This window comes from Haemaphysalis longicornis, unplaced genomic scaffold (assembly GCF_048455015.1).
Source record: "Haemaphysalis longicornis isolate Haplotype H1 unplaced genomic scaffold, Haemaphysalis longicornis Haplotype H1 scaffold_14, whole genome shotgun sequence".
Lineage (NCBI taxonomy): Eukaryota > Metazoa > Arthropoda > Arachnida > Ixodida > Ixodidae > Haemaphysalis > Haemaphysalis longicornis.
Window position 1 is genome coordinate 935,183 of NW_027526245.1, and position 20,906 is coordinate 956,088.

At 44.5% G+C, this 20,906-nt stretch overlaps 1 protein-coding gene across 3 annotated transcripts in view; it reads right to left on the reverse strand.

The window, feature by feature from the left end:
- LOC144165139 (uncharacterized) overlaps nucleotides 1-20,906 on the reverse strand; it is a 249,251-nt gene that overhangs the window by 225,059 nt on the left and 3,286 nt on the right. For 2 of the 3 annotated variants that reach the window (XM_077695241.1, XM_077695242.1), the window contains exon 3: nucleotides 1,249-1,356. The exons of the other annotated variant lie outside the window; for it this stretch is intronic. In XM_077695241.1, coding sequence (XP_077551367.1) covers nucleotides 1,249-1,356 — 108 coding nt within the window. The remainder of the gene's footprint in view (nucleotides 1-1,248; nucleotides 1,357-20,906) is intronic. 3 annotated transcript variants of the gene reach the window in all.

Here is a 20,906-nt window from a genome sequence, read left to right on the forward strand (position 1 = left end):
TTTTAAATACCACAACCCACGCATCGATGCTGAAGAAGGTGTAAAGTATCTCAGAAGAAGGAGGAATGAGGAAGAAGGCGAGCCTTTATCTCGTAAACCATATATCATATACAGACATATACATATATACAGATCGTTCGTAGACTCGTTTGCTTAGTGGGCGAAATGTTTTAGCATGGGATTGTTCCTTTACAATTTGGGTCCTTCAAGGTTTGATGACCGATCAAGTAAGCTTTCAGAAAGGTTTTTTCAGAAAATGTTTTGGCGCACTTTTGTCGCACCTTTCATGTGAGAAAGCTTTCGTGTTCCTCTCAAGTATGAAGTGATGGTGAAGTTTTTTTAACTATGGCAGGCTGATCAGGTTTAGCGCTCGATAACTGAACAGTTAATCCTTGTATCTCCTTTTTCCCCTCTCTCCGGCATGTGTTGCTTTATTCGGCTTCGTTTACTGAAGTTTGCGTCACTTTAGAAAGAAATCAGTTGATAGTGTGCTGTTTTTACGTGAAAATGCACGTCTTTCCTGTGTCCCTTGTGAGCAATTCAAATTCTCTTCAAGAATTTGAACCCCGCTTGTTACCCCACCAAGACATTTGTAGGAAATCGAAATTGAGAAACCCCAGCATCCTGTGTTCTGGCAGATTACCTATATTATATCTCATTGTAGTTTATGTTCAAAAAGAAAATGCTGAGGAGAAGCTCGGACGTGTTTACGCTACAGTGGAATTACCGTGCTTGTCTCTGTCTTAGAACAACTTAGCCCATTCGCACCAGTGATCTTTCAACGCTCGCTTCATTTCACAAAGAACCCAAACCGAATGGGCTGATTACTTTAAATAGGATAAGTATTTTTTTGCGTAATTCACGAACGGCTGTTTCCCATAAACTATTTCCGGTATAGTACTCTAAGAATAAACGCAATCCAGGAATTTACACCTGGTGTAGCTTGTAAGTATGCGTGCGGTACCGGGTATATTTCTCGGGTATTTATTTTGATGCTCCACTTTGTGTTACTAATTTTGGCCGAATAAATTGTCATTTTATGTAAATAACTGAGATAATAAAGGATACCCAGATATAACCCGAATAGTTTATTTTCAGAGTTTTCACCGCGTGCACTTCGTATTTGGTACCCAGGCTCGCCATGTAAAAGCATGAATTCGAATTATCGAAGTTGGTTGGTCTCACTCAACGTACTTTTCAGCATTGAAACCAAATCTGGAAGAGGCGATCAGTAAGAGAAGCTCTTACCTTGACAAGATATTGAGGCGGAATGGCGCACTTGTCTACTCTTCCAAATGTCACTATAACGTCCCCTAATGGAGTCACGTCGTTCACTTTGCCAATTTTGTCGAAAAACTGAAAAAGAATTCATTGTGTTTTGAGTTATCGCTCCTGAACTAGTTGGTATATTCTACATAAGCAAATATTTTCCAGTATTACATCAGTTGCGTCGATGCGCATCTGTTTAAGCTACCAGATGCGGAACGAGAACTTCGAGCATTAGCTTCGTGGGAGCAGAAGGTTGTGAGGGCCTTTAAACAAGTGAGTAGGGCCAAGCGCCCTCATAGTGCCTTCGCTTTGGTGTTTGCTACAGTTAAAGCTGAAATACCAGGCATTTTGCTTAAGCAGACACATCGGTACGCAGAAAAACAGCACGACACTTTTTGGGGCCTCAGGAGGTTGAACTGCTGAGCCAAATAACAGTAATGCTACGAAGGCCTTGTTGACTTGAAAAGGAATAAAAATATAATTTACTTCGTGTCAAATAACAAATACATCAAAAAGGGGACACGTATTATTGGTTTTTAAAATCTAAACTGCACGAAACCTGGACCGGAGCCAGAAGGGGAGGCTTAGGAGTTCTTCATTAAATTTACCTTTAAATTTACCTTGGTCGTGCTGCGGTTATGGCATAGCCAAAAGCACAATGCACAGTATTATGTACACCTATACTGAAACAAAATGGTTTCTTCTGTAATTGTTTCTGCTTCTTTCTTAACAGTATATGGGCAAAAAGTCTTAATCGCCAAAACGTCCGCACCTGCAAGCAAGGTTACAACTTTACAGGATAAAAACATTCAGACATTCCGTACTGGTTGCCTTAAAAATGTGAAACCAGCATACATTCCAGCCTTTTTATTCTCTACTTTTAATTGTAGGGCTGCCGTGAATATGTCAAGATATATTGCGAATATATACTCGGAATCAGACGGGTATGTCTGTACCTTTTTCTAGGCATAGCAGCAGTTCTGATGGTGTTGCACCAAGGCTACTTAACTACAAGGAAAAATTACCCAATCATTCGCCATGCGGCAATTCGTGTACTTTTACAGCTACTACTGAGCTGTATTTGCGGGAGGGCGGTTTTCAGCTATCGCTGAGGTTGACGCCGTGAGCACTGACAGGACAAAGTGCGAAGCGGTGCAATTGTGTCATATCAGCAGTATTTCCAGATCCCTTTCGCAATTGCGTCATTTCCTCCAGTTTGTTATTAGAACACACTGGCCTAGTTTATTGCAGTTCTGAGTTTTACATGCATGGAGTTACCCTACACACAATTTTCTGCTTTTGAAATTACGACGCTAAAATTACGCCTCTAGGTCTGCCGTGGTTAAATTGTGGGTAAATTACTCATGCGGAGTGAGAGCTGAATAATTGTGAATATTTGAAAAACTGGACCCCGAAGAGGGTGAAAAACGTAGATTTTTTGGACAAGAGGGTGAAAAACGTAGATTTTTTGGACATTTGTTATTGTATTGCCGGCTCGTTCTTATAATAAAATATTTTTGCTGACTTGGGTAACTTACAAGAAAGTATAAACACGGTTTAACGGGACCTTTCCTAACAACATGAACAATTTATTTCCGGAAAAATCATCAGGTAATGCAAGTTTTTCAATGCGCGCAACGCTTGTTTACATATTAAACTGATTTTTGCGTAAGTCTTTACATGCATGAATGGCCAAAAATATGTTTCAGACTTTTCCCTATGTGTAAACAGCTGAGGATAATTGCCGCTATTACATGCTTCACGAAGCTAAAATGTTATATCTCTGAGCAATACGAAGGGTTGAACCTGCAAATTTGAATTGCTGATGACCGGTCAATTTATGGCCACGGCCTGATTAGGCTGCGTTTTATTCCATTACTTCCACTGTGAATAAACCCAGCTACGTATTTTCTTGCTCTGCTGCAAATGTCGTGTAGTGATTTCAAGATTTTAAGGTTTTAATAGCACAGTTTGAGCGTGTAAGAGCAAGGAAACAAGTTGCGTGTCCAGCTTGACGGCTTGCTGACCCTTGCAGTCGTTTGAAGATGGAGCATGTGCAAGCGACAATAGAGGCAAAATTAATAAAGTGCGAATTCCGAAGCAATACGCATGCATCAAGAGCACGGATATCAAAAAAAAATATTGTGCACAAAAAAGTGAAAGCCATGAACCGAAGAGCACAAAAATCTTTCATGGGTGGAAAAAAATAGAGAGGAACAGTAGAAAACCTCCAAGTAAGCTCCAAGTAGGGTGGTTTGTAATCCAGCCTAGTTACATCAACGAGAATAGCCTTAAACCATCCTGATGCCTAACTGCTTCTCCTTTCTTTCTCTATCCCCACTCACCATTTAGCTACCCCCATAACGAAAGGAAACGAGATTTGTTCGATTCAATTAAATTTTTCCGCTTTTGCACTCTTCATGTTCCCTCTGCTTCGGATCGCGTGACAGAACACCTGTCGTAGAAACCATTCTTTGACAGCAGTCTTATATGTATTGAACTCTACCGCAGAACAACTACCAGAAGTCAATCGCTTACGGACGGCATAAAATAAAAATTTCATAGTTTGAAACTTTCAATGTGAAGTAATTACCAAATATATTTAAACACGCGGTGTAATGGTACGGTTCATTGGCGGCAAGTTGCGGTTCTATTTAAAAAAACACGTACATTTTCGTGAAAGTCATTCACAATTTGCGAGAGGTTGGCTTTTCGCAAGGCATATTATGTCTACTTGGCTCTATGAACGCTGACCACGGTTGTCATTGTGAAGTATCGGTGTAACGTTTCGCTCAAATGACTGAGTGGTTTCTTTCGCAAATACTTCATAATATTGTAGTGGTTCATACCTAAAGGTTGTTTTTGCGTTGATATACGACTCAAAACAATGCAGGTAAAATGTATTGAGGTATTCTCCCAAGAAATATTTAGGGGATGATCGGGAGTTTGATCCCTATTGTATGCTTGGCAGACAATTTAGAGAGTATTATATGGATTGCTATGTTCGCATACCCGTGCATCGCCGGGTAATGCTACTGGTATGATATCAAGGACTCCCAGTCTTACGTCAGACATAAAACTTCCCCTGCCAGAATACATACTCCTATTGTGAACACCAGACGACAGGTTCAAATTTTATGGAATATTGCGATTTAATACGAAAGCGATGGTTTCTTTCTTTCTTTAAAATATATATTCACAAGTATATATGCATGCGCCTATATTTTTTGTGTTTATTTTGAAGTTCATACGCCGTTACCGTCATTATTGTACGTTTGAAACCTCAGCAGAACCTTGCTGGTATGGTACAACAGTGTCGGCGGAAGTGGTTCTGGTTAAAGGGTAAATACACCTTCAATCAACCAACCAAGTGTTCCAACCAGTACAAGAATTTCTAGTGATATTTTCACTGGGACGACCCCTTGGTAGACGCAATTAATACGATCCTAAGGAGGCCGCGCGTTGCTCGCCAGTTGCGGGTGGTTTCCTTGTTGGGGAAAACGTACTCTCTAATCTATAAAATCTGCCTCTTTGCCTTTGGTTCGAGTTCCAGTGGCCATAATAATTGAAAGTTACACAAAAATGACGTCCAGCTACTTACAATTTGCTCCTTAAAGAAGCAAATTCATGGGACACAGAATTTCGCCTTATATAGATCACTGCCTGGTATTTTCACGTTGAAAATATGAACTGCTCGTCCAATAGCCACCTTACAAAATGTTCCTCCCGCAAGCAAATATACCACCCGGATTCCTTTTCACTGAAACCCCCAAGATGTCCGCTATTGTTGGAAACGCTGGGTCGCTTACGAGCAAAGCCCCGGTGAATGCTGGGACTTTCCCGGGTAACACATGCCAGCGTGGCGAAACTTGTACTTCAGTTTTGTGTTTCATTCTTCTCTTACTTCTCCAGATCAGGGTAGCCTGCCGGATGTCATAGTACAGTTAACGTCCTGGCCCCCCGTTTTGCCTTCTCTCTTTCTTTGTCGCCGTCAATCTTCTAGCCCGTAGTGTTACTGTTAGAGTCGCAGACGCTTCATTTTGAATGTTCGCAAAGGCCCTGCAGATCGACGTTGCAGCTCTGATTGAATTGCTGCGTCGTGTTAGTGAGTTGGATTATTGAATTGGCCATCAAATACAGCCCTGTAGTACAAGGCATGGGTGTTGGATCTTTTCCCGTTCCTTGAAGAATATTTAAATTGCCACACATTATTGTTTTTGACAAATCTGTTGGCTATGGCCCGAGCAAATGGCGTCGCCTCTCTATTTTTTGTTTCTGCGGTGGTCTACGCTATTTCTTACTACCGTCGGAAGTCTCGTGGTGTATTGCCAGTTTTAATGATGCAACGAAATAGACTAAAACACAACCGCTAAACCGACTACAAAACGCGTAACCGCAAGTGGACTTCCTCAGAAGCGAGGTACATCTGCTGCCATCTGATTTAGGGTTCTATTCACGTTTTTATATATTTTAATTCTCAGACAAAGGAATTCCCAACAGGCATTCAATAGCACTTAGTCTTTGGTTCTGGCATTTCTTCCGACGCATTACTTTATTTCCTGAGCCGAGATATTTGCCTACGACTTATAGTCCCTTGACCCCTATGGTTGACAAGGTTTTTGTTTTAGGCACTATATACTGGCCAAAGTACACTTGCCTTTTCCAGAATAATGATCACTTCGAAGTGACTTATACACGTATTCCAAGAAGCGTTTTTACAAACCCCGTTCCTGACGTTTCTCAATCAATATTACACGGCGCGTCTGGCCGATCAAAATATTCGCTCGTGTTTTGTAAGACGCCGTTATTATTTCTCCTAAATCTAACTCAGCAACACTTTTTCGCGTTATCTCATTTTTCTGACAGTTACCACATTTGAATCCATCAAAAAATAGACGCTGAATTTATCCCAGGTATTTTAAATTCTGCGCCTATATGTTCTTTGAGTCCGGAGAAAGGCGAAAGGCTGATTTAAGACTGCTATACACATGAACGCCCAAAAGCCTTTTATTTGCAAAATTAACATTTAAGCTTTTCTTGGCCGGCCGTAGGTTAGATTGTAATGGTGTGGTAAAAGCAGAAAGAAGGAAAAAGAAACTGGGAAATATTTCAGAAAACAAAGAAACTGTGAAATATAAACACATAAAGTTGTCGAGTGCGGCTGAAAAATTAAATTAGCAAAGATGTCGAAATTGACTAACATAAGTAAAACAGATGATATTTGTGCGTACAACAAGGCAGTGACCGAGGAAAGGTGTAAAACGAGATAAAACCTAAAGTCATCTAATGAGAGGTCTGCTATTAGCGCAAACACTTTGTATGCAATCAGAGGCGAACAGGGTAGCATTACACCCAGCCTGAACAAGATACAAAAGTAGCTAAACGATTGTATACGAGGCTAGTGTTGTTACATCAGAAAAAAAATATATGAGTACAAAAAAGTACAAAATAAGAAAACAAAAATAAGAAAAAATATACAAAAGTACAAATAACAAAAAAGCACAAAAGGCTCTGAAGTTCAATAAAAATGTGACAACTGGAGGTGACGACGGCCTAACCGCGGGATTTTTAAAGGTGGGAGGGAGAAGTTGTAGAGCAAAGTCTTGCTCAACTGTTGTCAGAATACTGAAGTATGCGAAATGTGCCTTTAACCTGGAAAATTGCCAACATAACTTTGATTCGTACGGAAGATACAAAAGGCCTTAAGAAAAAAAATTACACCATCTTCCCGTAGGGGAACCCTGAGTAGTATGCGAAGCAGCCATGGGGTCGACTGAAGTTGCCATTAGTTTTCAGTGCGTCGTTTCCGTTCACGTTCAGCTTCGCGTGCCTGTGTTCCATCAGTTGCTTCTTGACGTAGGTGGAATGATTGAATATATAAGGCGCGTTCGTAGCACACGCTGCCGTCTCTCTTTGTTGTGCAGTGGGAAGAGCGCCACGTACCGTACCTGCCGTTGCGGCCAGAAAGTCGTGGAATCAAAACCTGGCGCCGCTTACCTATTTCTTTTTATAGTAGACTGCGCTGACGTCAGCCCAAACGATGACGGGGCTGAAGAGTCGCGCATGCGCAGTAGAGTGCGACGGCGGACAATGACAACGAGGGAGGGAGGACACAGCCCCGAGCATGAGATCCTTCGCATTTATTAACACACCCATCTTCCTACACTAAGTTGTATCCAAGCTGTTTTCTTAAACGTTCAGTGCCTAAATTATAGCCGAGATTCAAAACAACACAGAGAGGAGGCTAGGGTTTTAGGAAACGATAGCTAAGAATGGATCGCATCCGAGTCGCATCCACAGTAAACTTCTTTACAGGGTGTTTATGAACTATAAAAACCCTTTGATTCAGCACACACGACTACAGTGCAGGAACCTTTAAAAGACCAGGAAATAGGGGAGACGCGTACAAGAATTCAAGACGGGTATACGGGACCGATTATTCTTCACAAATGAAGCGACAATTTTCCTATACGAAAGGCGTATTAGGCGTATTCCTAGGCTGAAGGGCGTATTAGGCACACTTGACTGGGGAAAAATCGGAGAATAAATGAACGGACAACACTGCAGCCTTTTGAGTTTCTCGGACGACCTAGTCTTGCTAAGTGAGCCTGCACAACATCCCCAAAAAATGCCTCAGTAACTGCAGTCGTAAATCAAGGCAGTGAGGCTACAAAAATATAGCAATAAATTTAAAGTGATTACACCAGAGTATGCTGAATGCGCCCTCTTCAGCTTATGTGACGGAACGCTAAAACAAGTATAACAATAAACGCAGTGTCTAAAGTGCCGTCCGACGGAACTCTAGCTCATCGTTGCAGGCATGGCTAGAGTGCCGTCCGACGACATTCGAATATTTAATACTAGGCTAACACCATCCAAAGCGTCTGTCCTTGGATCCGTCTTAGCTTATTGATCGCTGAGGCGGTGTTTCGAAACCGGCTCTTGCCTTTGTCGTTTTTTAATTATTTATTTGAAGTGTAATTTTTGTGCCTTAGGTTAGCTTATGTTATGTTTAGGTTAGGTTGCCTAGCTTTATGTTATCTAGAGCGATGTACTGCGAAAACGCGGCAATTTTGTCATAAAACGCCGGTGGACGTCTATATAGCGGAGTGCTTATAAAACCATCGGATGGCACTCTAGACGCAGCCAAAAATTAAACCAACTCAGACAGGTTGTCAATGTTAACCCCAATCACAAGAAAGAAAAGCGGCGCCGAATAAATATGGGCTCAGTGCACTACGCAAGCACTCGAAAATAGTAAAATTACGGTACGTCTTGTACTGAAAACCAGAAGACACAACCAATGCGTTCTGCCCATGATGGCTGTAATGAGGCGTCTGCAGCAATTTCAAAGCGGCCAACCTACTGAATACTATGGGTGTGACCAAGGAGGAAGAATAAGAAGAGGTTGAGAAGCTGTTGGTTTCAGAAGCAGCAAGACGGCCGCCCTCGCGGTGTAGGCCGGAGGACCATCGCCGGCTCTCTCATTAGAGAAACCACCCGGGCTGCCAATGAGACGACGGCCGACAAGCAGACGACAAGAAGCTGTTGCGCCCATAGGAGAGAGCGGTGTTTCAGTGGCGTAGAACGCGGGCCTCGCTGCGGGCCAGGCCTCAGCTCTTGGCTCCCGCCGCTAGCCGTCGGACACCATCCCGTTCGTGGCCTCCGAGGCAACGGTTCAATGCCTGCAGTGACCTGCTCCGTCGCTACTTCTCTGAGGACTGCAGAATAGTGTGTAGCTTCCACACCGTCGCGTCTCCGTGATCATCGGCAGTGAGCGTGACTCTTCCTTACAACTTTTACTACTATAATCAACACCTGAGCAATTGCGTATATAGTCCGTCATTGCACTTAAGTGCCATTCCCGCCTTGTACATTATCGAGTAATTATATATGTTGTGTGCACGTGTTTTGCGAGAACGTAGTCGGGGTTCGTTACTGTACGTGATCCGGCCCAACGTTCACTACAGTGGCACATGGAGCAGAAACGTGGCACCCCAGCACATAAAAGTAATGGAAACTCATGCCTGCGCAACAAGGTATAAAACGAAGAATGATACCAGCAACCCTTAGAGACAGAAAATGAGCCTACTGGATCAGGAAACCAACTCAAGCATTGTATTGTTATTGGCAACCAGACAAAGATGACAGGAACGATGTGAAGTGGCGAAGCGATCTAGTTACATTATGTACGTAGCGGCCATGACAGAGCTGGCACAAGGTGCGTGCCAGGCACTTCGTCATCGTCGTTACGGTTCTTTTATCAATGCACTGTTAGCCACTGGCACCTCAGTCCCGTGACATCACCCCCGGGATAGAACGAACATCCCGGTCGAGGCGTAGACAACGTGACTCTACCCTAGGGAACGGGCGCTCACCAGTCCTAGACCTGGCGCGCACCATGCGCCAGCTCGGTAGTGGCTGCTATGTACGTACTATAAATAGATGGCTTCCCCCACCACATCTTTCACCTTACAATTGTCCTGCCACCCCGTAACAATATATTACAATTTTAATGAACAAAGAAGTACTGCTGGACTGCCTATATACCATGACCAAATGAGCAGCGGTGGGCCACCAGGGTAACAGAGTAGATACCGAGGGACGGGCGGAGAAGGCACGGGCTATAACTCAATGAAACGACGAAATAACAAACTTTTGACGCAAAGAATGAACTCAACCTGTGCCGGACAACACCTCATGGAGGCCAATGTGAGAAGTCTTTTAGCCGTGGACATTGTTGGCAGGTAATGGTAATGACCTTCATCATCACCTTATTCCGGCGGGAAGGCTTCCTTACCAGAGTTACCACAGAGTATTTGCAAGCAGTGTTTCAAGTAGTTTTCTGGACTACGTATGCTGCAAGTTTAACCTTTAATAAAATATCCTCAATCTGTTCGCGCCCTTGACGCTACGTGAAAAATTTTCTTAAAAATCCTTCTAGAGGGACTGTGAAACTTTTAGCGAGATCATCTCCGCTTGCTCCTCTCACACGAACACTTCAAAAGTTGAAGTTTGTGATTTTTTTATGTACGTTATTGTTATGGCGAACTAATAATGGTATTTCGCCCACTTTTTGGAGTGGCTTGAGAATGCACAACTATGACACATGCAGAGAAAACACAAGAAGTTTATCGGGACGAATCAGGTCCGTGCCTAGGGTTCCCACCATCAGCTCTATTCTTATCATACATTCCTACTCACAGTTTGAATTTCGGTATACGTGAACAAGGCAATAAACATATTTTTTATCAATAGCAATGCCTGGCCATGACACGGTTTAGTTCGCGGAGTTACCGATGAAGCTGCCTCCCTACACTGCCGTAGCTTTAAGGAAAATTCAGATTTGCGACCAGAACCATTCACCAGAATTCCCAAATGGCTGCACGGACCAAAGAAACATTTAATACAGGTTTTATTAATCCACAATCCACATCTCTGCCGTCATAAAGCCCTGAATAGCTGTGAACAGTGGTTATGTGGCATACAGTCGTATGTTCTCGCAACTGGATTTGCTAGAGACCATGACAACAAGCACCAGAAGCCAGCAGCCGATTTCCCTAATTTTTTTCGTGCCACCTGAACCTGCAAACTATTCAGTATAACACACCTGACGTTTGGATTGCCCGTGCAAGGCTCATCACCACTTCACTCTTCCCGCAACATCGACATATAAACCACCAACTCTTTTGTGACCACCCAGAGGGATTGGCTATTGAAGTTGACACAAATTATTAGGCACAGAGAAGTCTTCTTGCATGTCAATTGGCGGCATCACGCTGTTTTGAGTTTGAATGAAAAGAAATGCTCAGATTAGGCCTGGTTCTGTTATGGTAGCTTTTCGTGAGCCCTGGATTGTGTGCAGGTGAAATTAGGTTCAATATGCTTCATTGAAACAGCCTTTCATTGTAGGTGATGTTGCGGATCTACCAGCAAATACTTTCACATGAGTCGTTCAGGGCCCATCTATCTATTCTTGTTGGGAGTGATGGAAACACATCCGCCCACAAATGTGTCTTGCAATTTAACGAGACGGTATATTCACATATTCTTACATCGTCAGTCAAAGCTGGGGTGGGGCCAGAACGTTTTCTGATATTTTGTCTTCGAAGTACAGCTCTTTATAGGTCTAGCAGTGTGGCTGATCTCGACGAAGCTTTATCGGCTTCTCTTTAGGTGGGGACCATGAGGCTCTCACTTCGGCAATACCGTCTAGTACAATCGTCGTCGTAATTCTCATTGCTTTAAAAGGTGCGGGAAGCTGGCAAAGTCAGTTTAACGTATGGAATCAGAGCTGTTTGTCGGTCTCGCAAACGCGAGGCAAGGTGTACAGAAAATTCACCGCCATTCCCATAGTCGACCTGGTCGACGTAAGTGATTGGTGAACCTATGAATGTGGGCCTTCATTATTATTTCTTAATAACGTGTTAAACATCATCATCATCGTCCACAGAAAGATTTGTCCAGGTGCTCAGTGGTGGTGGTGGTTTAACTGGTTTATTGAGTGGAGAGGTTTGAAGCGGATCTGCTCCCGGCTACTCCATTTCACCAATACAGGGTCGTAGACCCGGCTATACTATTCCACTGTGCACCACACTTTCGTGAGTACTAAAAGTTGTCTGTAAAATGTCCTCCTGGGTTGGTGGTCACTGAGTCACGACAAAAATCTAATATGTCACCTAATACTTTGTCACTATTCCTGTTGAGGTAAAAAACACATTCAGGGCATGAACAACCTGTTATAGTATTGCACCATGCTCGTGAACCCAGCAGGAAATGAGCCGCCAAAGTAGTCATAATTTCCTAGATACCCCGACACGGTAGATTGTAAATCTACAACCAGTAAAAGCTCGTGACAGAGCCACAACGGTGTGGGAGACGAGTGGAATGTTGGAATTACCATAGCGGGCGTTTTTTTATAGCTTCATCAAAATAGCCACCTCCTTCGATAAAAAAACACGGTGCTATTGGCGACTCCGTGTTTGTGGTCGGCACCTTGCTGCCGTCGTGAGAATCGCCCTAATCAGTTCTGGTTGCGGAATTTCTTTTGGCGCTGCACTCCTGTTTAGCGTCGTAACTGCGTAGTTGTGATACGGCCGAATAAACCCCCAAAGACCATAAACTGGGCTTGTAATGCGCTTTATCGCGTCCTCTTCGCTCTAATGGTGCGATTGAAAGGCAGCAGTGCATAATTTTTCCGCTTCCCGCGAGAAGACGACGTGCCGCGCAAGGCGATGTGGACACAGGAACTACGGATTAGAAAAAATCGACGCCCCTCATGCAAGTTTGCCAACACTTTCCTCAAAACGAAAACTATATTGCAGGTCAGCTGCTACATTCTTTTTCATTGTGATGAAGCTGCACTGCATGCGCGCGGCGTACTCTCTGTCCACGCCCTTCCCCCGTGTGCTTTGCTTGAACTGTGTGCCTGCCCTTTTTATATATTTGTTAAGTGCTAAAGACACCTGTTAGGTGATAATATTGTCAAGATGTATGTTTGAAATGAAGCCTTGATTTTAATTAGCTTGGAACATCGTATTTTACTGCGGTCTTGAAGCCATCCCTCACATGCGCATCTGCGCGGCCGACCCGCGCGGAGCTCGACGTACTTGATGATGAAGTCAGTGAATGGCAAGACTCCCACAGCTTGGACAGTTCCAAGCAGCGAGAGCACGACGTAATTTTATCGGCCCACATGGTGTCGACTTTTTGTTTACTCTTATGGCGGGTGAAATTCTACTTTAGTCGTTTCCCAGGAGCAAGTTGTGCATGCTCCAAGTGCCAGTAATGATCCGCGCGCCTGCGAACCAACTAGTAGGACTTTGAACTTAATAATTAGCGATCGTCCCGGGCGGCTGCAAATAAAAATCTTTAAACTTGTGTCTCTAAGCGGAGAATCATAACATTGCGAGAAAAAAAGGTATTGTGGAAACCTAACGCGTGGCCCGAATGTAGAGCAACTTAAACCATAGCCCCACTGCATGAAACCTGATTCACCTGCAGCTATCCAATGCCCTAAACCACTGCGTAAGATGTTCGCTTTACAAGATATTTAGCACCGATAAGTTGTATGCTGCGATCGGTCGTGAGAAGCCAGTTATTTTCTGCAAAGCGGTTATACAGCAATTCGATATAAACGAAGTTTTTCTAAACAGAGCTTGTTCCAGTACTGGTGACCTGCATTGAAATTTGGGTGTTGTCATGGCATGCTAACAGTATTCTGAACTAGGTTTTCAGGCTACTATTCAAATAGGAAGGCACCAAAAAACTGCACTTCTGAGTTAGAACTCCCAGAATAATCAACCCATTATGCACAGAGAGCGGCCCGACATGAAGAGCTGAGCGGGGAAAGGCTACAAGGATGCAGAGGTCCATCATCCACCATTGTAAGAATAAGTTGAAAGCCCTCCTCTAAAAACGTGCACACTACCCATTTCATTCTGCCTTTATTTATATCAGGGCAGGTAGACGTCCACTGCCGTATTATGTAGCTCAGGGATTCTTGACACGCGGCTGATCACCACTGCTGGCACTTGGGCTGTTCAGGTGACACAACAATGCTCATTTTCTACGCCCTTTTAACCAACCTCATTATTCGAGCCAATCAGGGATATTACCATTTTCCAGGAGGGAGGAGGGTTGGAGCACCAATTTTTTGCAGCTTGTGTCACAAGGTAACCACCCCATCCAAACGCAAACGTTGCAATTCACGGCACCACACGAGTGGGCACCTTACTGGACACTAGGTCTTTGGTTGCTTCGAACCTGAAGCCAACAATTCCGAGAACATAGCCAACAAGAGGAACAAATTTAGGCGATAACATAATAGACAGAGAGAGAGACAACCTTTAATAGAAAACGATGACCACTGGTCACGATGGGGGAAAGGAATGGGGAGGGAGGGTAAGAGAAAATAAACAAATTAATGCTGGTCGTTCTCAGTAGAGTCAATAACTGGGCCAGTTCTTGGAACCTGCAATTCATGGGCCAGTTCATGGTGATCGCAATGGGGTTTGTGCACATACACCAGTTTTTTCGGGGGAGGACCCGCCGAACATAACATAATAGTGACATGACTGAGAGTAACATCTGCACACAAACTGCCGTGGGACTATGATGTTTCTCTGGGGACAAAATCTGGTTCAGCACATGCTAAAGTTTGCGTTTTAAACTGAGTAGAAGAACCCGCGGCGCGGAATAGTGCCACGTGGGAATATGTGGGTATTTTCTGGGGCACATGACATTTCAGACCTCCTTGTAAGACACTGCCATTCTTTCATTGTTTGTGTGAATATGTAACGTTTGTCTGCAATATTTTAAAGTGGTAACAGAATGTATTTTTGCATTGCAGTTTCCACTTATAGTGAAACATACCAAACACAATGCGTATTTATTCAGGTACGTATGACCCAATACGGTAAGCACATGCCTAAAGAATTCGCAGCTTTAACAGGTTATGAGATAAAGATTGTGGGTGAGTGGTCTTGTTTGCTGCTGAGAAGCGGAGGGACCTGAATTCTAAACCCAAGTTTTCCGAGCTGCCAAAAGTACTTTTTACTCTGGCCGGCCGTTTGTAACACATAATTTATGGTTCGATGCAGACAAATCGTGATGCCCACAGGCAAGCAGAGAAAAGAAGGTCATCCCATAATTAGTACCGACTGTTGGCACAAAAATTACCCGACGGGCACTTATCCACAGTTTGGCTATGCCAGCCATTTCGTCATTATGCTTTGCATATATACTGAGATGATTCCTTGGAAAAAATTGGCTGCCAGGGAGCTTCTGTCCTGTCATTTTCACTGTGGGGCACTCTAGCGGACCGTCTTGTCTTTGCAGCCCATGTGGGGTCACCGCGTAACGCAACCAAACAGAGGCTCCAAAAAGAAAACCGCTTCCCATGGCCGAGACCAAACCTTGGTTCTTCGCGTTACGAAACTAATGTCTAACCCTTTGCACCTGAAAAATTTTGAAATAGCAATATCAAAAAATAGCGTCTCCTGCCTGCTTAAAAAGGTACTGAGGATTAAGGCAAGATCAAATACTCAAGACTATTCATCCATCGAAAAAACTCACTGCTGCAACATTCCTAGCAACACATAAAAAGCATTGCACATTTTTTAAACCCAAATCGGTGCTTTCAATCGTATTAAGGTGCAGTACGCGGATAATTTGAAATTTACTGCATGAAACAATTGCTCCTATGTGATGACTGCAGTGTCCAAATTCACCAAAATGGCAGCGAGAGGCAGACTTCTGAAGCTTTCGAATAGACAACGCTGTACGTCATCTTCACGGTCGCAGCAAAGTGGAATGCTTCTTTGTTTTAGTTACCTGAAGAAAACACAGTATTCCTCAGCTGGCACCACAAATTCTTTTTGTTGAGTAGTTTTTCTTCTTTTCTTTGCTTCTTTTAAATGCGAATGCATTTCTTAGTCGGGGGTTGTCGTGCGTTGGCCGGCGTGCGCCTAGCAACAGCTGTGGCGCGCCTAGCAACCGGAGCAGGTGGTAGCTCGGGCGGAAGTAGCGGAGGGCAAGGGGAGAGGAGGAGCGCGCTCGGCGTGTCAGGGTGCTCGCATCGCGGAGCTCGGGCGGAGTAGCGGAGAGTGAGTGGAGAGGAGGAGCGCGCTCGGGCGTGTGAGGGCGCTCGCATGGCGGAGCTCGGCGGAGAGAGCTCGCGCGTGGGGTGGGCGTGTTGCGCGGGTCTCTCTCTCCTCTCAGCGTACCCTCTCTCCGCTCGCAGCGCTCGGAAAAATATATATAAATGCAGTGGAGCGCGCGCCTCTCTCCGTAACTGCTTGCTGCAGCGCACTCATCGGTGCACCCAGTGCATTCGCATTTCCGCACGATCCCCTTCGGGGAGCTGGGGGAAGTTATTTTTGCAGGATGCGCACGGGAGCACACTTTCCCTTCTCAAGACTCAAGAGCAAGGCACTGCTACAGCTGCTCATGCAGAATGAGCGTCTGAAGCTCATGTGAAAAATGACAAGGCTGTTCAAATTAAATCAGGAACACTTGTAAAGAAATTTATTTTTAGCCTAGGTGGTTCGAAAGTTGATTCCCTCACTAGTTGCTAGCATCTGGTTACGGTCTATATGAAAGAATACAGCCAGTTGCTCACGAACAGTTCATGTCTGTGCAGTACATGCCTGAAAAACAACAGAAACACTGATTATTGCATATCAAGTTGTACTTAATTGTCCATGTACTTTTACAGAAAATACATATTCTCGAATACCGCCACTCGACTCCTGTTAACTCAACCCTTGCTCACTGCAGGACGGCACTGTCTGTTCGAATGAACCAAGTTAAGTCAAAGATATATTATTCGCTGGGTATAGTCCGCTTGTGTTTCGGCACTGAATCATGCAAAATTGCCTCAAGAAAGGCACCAGTTTTTTAACGCTGTTACAGCATCAGAGTACAACCCGATACCAAAAATAGGAAATGAATTTAGCAGCTTACTTCGAAGCGCCTCAAGCAAGGCTGTTGCTCAACTTGATCATTTAAGTCTCGCAGGGTGTTTACTTTTAGCTTTGTCGTACAACCTGCTTAGGTTAGAAAATGGTTTACCTGTCAGGTAGCGCGAGAGAACTGGGAACATGAGGTTAAGTACAGAAACTTTCTTGCTCTATAGCAATGTGTGAATGTGTGCCACGATGCTTATGTGTAGCTGAAATATGGAGCGCGTAAAAGTAACGAAAGTAAACTAGACTTACATAAAACACGAGAATAAGGCTTACTTCTTTTACATCTTAGTGCACCACAATTGTATTTTGACAACCTATTTGTTTCAAATCATTTAAAGTTACAAATAATGGGACATAAATCACGGTAGTGATATCGAACAAACAGAAGACAGAAGGTAATATAAGTGGATCAGTCGCTGAAATCGATAATCAAAGTGGGGATCTGATCAAAGGAAGGCTCGTAGTCGATGGTACATAGCCGACGGCGGAATACTCAAATCAAACGCAAAATGTAGAACATGTACACTTCATTTACTCATCGTATTTGCTACTCTCAAGGCTCATGATTGTATAAAAGAGGCCAAGCAAAGCCAACGTCGACCGGGGCTCGCCCCTCTCTCCCGTTTCTTCTTTTCTTTCAAAACACCGCACTCCTCGGTTTTACCACCAAAACCCGGCCCACAAAAGGGGCGTCCAGTTCGAGACTCAGCACGACGTATTCAATAACCTACATTAGACGACTGATTTCCCATAGTGAAAAAGTTAGGTTGGTACAAAATAGTCACGCGACCCATCTCTCTCACACTCGTACAGGAGCCCGTAGGTATTCCGCAAAACACAATTATCACGGGCACCGGTCTAAAGACGGGCATCGGCTCACGGACGGCTCTTCTTCGAATATTATCCATACTGCACTCTCAAATGTTTGTGTTCTGCGATGCCAAAATTACTTTGCATTATAAGCTCGGCTGGCTCAAAGGGCTACCGATGCTGCCCGCGCACAAGGCATCCTGGACTGACGACGCCTCGTTCAAGATCACCCCTGTGGGTTTAAATAAACGTGTATTCTCTCTTGCACTAGAAACACGTCGAGTGCTTAACAACGCTTGGTCGCCTGCCCATTGACCCATCCCATCCGCCGAGTCGCCAGAGCCAGACGTGCACCTAACCGAAACTTCGCCCAGTAGCTTTGAGCTGTGTAGCCCTGGTAAACAGAACGTCAGGTGCCTTTTTCCCACATTTGCCCCTTACTGACCTCCAGCTCCCGTCCGCTTCGGCCATTCACGGGGCGGTAATCGCGGAGGATAAAATGCGAATGGGCACCCTGCGCCGGATTCCAAAACTAACTAGAGGAAAGCCTCCGTCAGAAGGTTACTTCGCTTTTGGCTATTGTGAGGAGACCGACACACTTGTATACGTTCTCTCTGGGCCCGCTCACCGGGTGAACACAATTGCACGGCGAACAAAAAAAAAACTTCCGCGATTATTTCTCACGCCCCCACGCCCAAGTCAGCTCCGTTTGCACGAAAACAAACACCATAGGAAACACGCTATGCCAAATGAACGATATTCTAGCTACCGGACGTAATGAAATAATTAAGTAAGGGGCGCGAACTTCACAACCGGTATCATAACGGTGAGCAAAAAGAAAAAAAAATCTGGCCGGAATTCCGGAATTACACACAGTGGCCAGCTATGTACCAAACTCAATGGAGCCATTCTAACGCAATGTGACATGGGCGGCTGTTTATATTTCAAGCCGATTGTCGTTGATTCACCGGTGAAGAAGCACCGACACACTTTACTATCAATAGTAAAGAAACTGGGGAGCGGAACGTTCATTTCTCGAATATACAACGTTTCCGTTTTTCGCCAGAATTCGACATACAGCCTCCGAAAGGGCGACGGACCCGACTAGGTAACTGACGCAGTTCGACAACACACAATGAAGCGCATAGTCTAAAAATCTGCAAGACGCAAGCGAACACTCAACGGGAATTTTTTCGCAAACGCGTTTTCCTTGAGAGTCTAGCCATATGCAAATGCTCCGCTGCTAAGCACACATCGCGCCCTCAATAATACGTCCGTAACGGCAACAAACAAAACACGAAAAGTGTTCTTAGTGACCTCTTTCTTCCATCTCATATATTGCTTCTGCAGTTTGCACTCACAGCAGATCATTATTCATGAGGGTACTGCAAAGCTCCAACGCAGCCCGGACAGTGGTAGTTAAGAGTGCAGTGGTAGTGGATGAGCTTGCAAGGTGCTTGCATTTTTATGACACTCCTTGCGCGCACGAGAACCACCCTTCCACAATTTTCGGCTCGATAAAAAGGCAGTTTATCTTGAGCGAAATGCGATGCGGTTCCTGGGTCACACACGACATTTCCATGCACATAGGGACGATCTCGGCTGTTTTCATCGCTGCGAACTTTGACGGGCCAGCTCAGGATAAGGTCATCGGCTGAAATCATGCGCTCTCCCTCACCAACAAAACGCGAATAAATGGTTCAGTATTGATATTAGTACGGCAGGAAGCGCAACTGCGATGGCGGACCTCTTTTGCGACGCCATTTCGTTTGTTTTGACTGCGAGACTGCGTCGCGGAACTTGGTGTTGCGTATATTTGATGAGAACCGAAGCTCTTTCGTGCCAACCAATTAAATAGCCTAAGTTTATCAAAAGCGGCGTCAGTCCTTTCTCGGTACAACGACATCGTTCCAGTTAATATTAAGAAGCACATATACGATCAAGTGTTTCCCCGCTCGAATTACCTATTGTCATTTTGACTGATGTACCCCATGAAGTCAAGGGTTTGACGGACAACCGTTTGGTCGGGAGGGTACATTTGAGAGAAAAAGAGGGCACCGACCATGTAACGAAAAAGAAAAACTTAAAAGACGTTTCGGCTCCCGCACGGGAGCCTTGCTCACAATGAAATTTATTGCAGAGAAAAACGGCGTTAAGTAGGCTTTAAAACATGAAGTAGGCAGCGTGCATACATTGGGTGCAAAGTTCCGATGTTGCGATTGAGGGTGTTAGGCGTTGTCTGTATTATTAGCGATTCTAAATTTATTCTCGCGGCCAAATTCTTCTCTTTAGTGATGATGCGTGCATTTTCCCAGTCTATCTAACGCACCCCATGGTGCGCTAACGCAAATACAATAGTAAGCCCGCAAGAGAAAGCACTTCGCATCCTGTCGGGAGAAAACAGTGCTCATCTAATGCCTTCTTTCTTCTTTCCAAATGTCTACCGGTTCAAATGATGCTACAAGAATTATAGTTCCTTTGTTCACTGCTGAAAGTTCGCTCCGCCCTACTTTATCCAACGTTAGGTGTTCAAAGAACGCATATCGGCCCCTAGTACTCGACAATCAGAAAAGTGGCTTCGTCCAAAAACTCGCACGGGCTACGGCAAACAAATGTTAAAATATGCAATGCCGTTTACCCGGAACACTAATATAGGTTTTTTTGCGAAACTAAAATAAACTTGATTTAGGTAGAATTTTTGAAGAACAAAAAATATCGCTCAATGCACAGTCAGCGTGTGGCTAGGATACAATGTTTTACGTGTATTAGTACAAAAGAACACGCCGCATTTGCCTGAGAGCTCTATATATGTCTTTGCATGTTCTTTTTCCTCACTGTTCAAAGCGTTTGTGTGAAGGTTTGGTACTCTCGGTCCTATTTATTCACTCCGCTAGAATGCGCTTCAATTTTGTTTTTTTTTTGATAAATTACCTTTTTCTAAGCCGTCATTTTTTTTCAGGCATGCACGCCTGCTATGGAGTTGTGTGTGTGCATGGCATACCGGCGTATAGGTGTTTATGCTAGTGTATGCATGGTCACACTTGCTCTAGAAATTTAGCTCATGTACAGTGCTCAGCGATTGAAACGCGATACTCGGAGCGCGTGGCTGCCGGTGCTTGTTGCGCCACCGGTGAGCGCTTGTGAAAGCGAGCTGACGCATTGTGGTATACGGTGAGGGTGAGAGCGTTCGTGACGCAGGCTGACTGCATCCGGGAGACAGCCCTTCAGTGTGTGGTTCTTGGCGGCGCCATAGGGGTGCAACATGTCATGGCTTCAAAGCGCTGCGCCTGCGTGCCGTGCGCGCCACGAGAACCCATCGCGATAAATGCGCATTCAACTTCTTCATAACGCGCACGG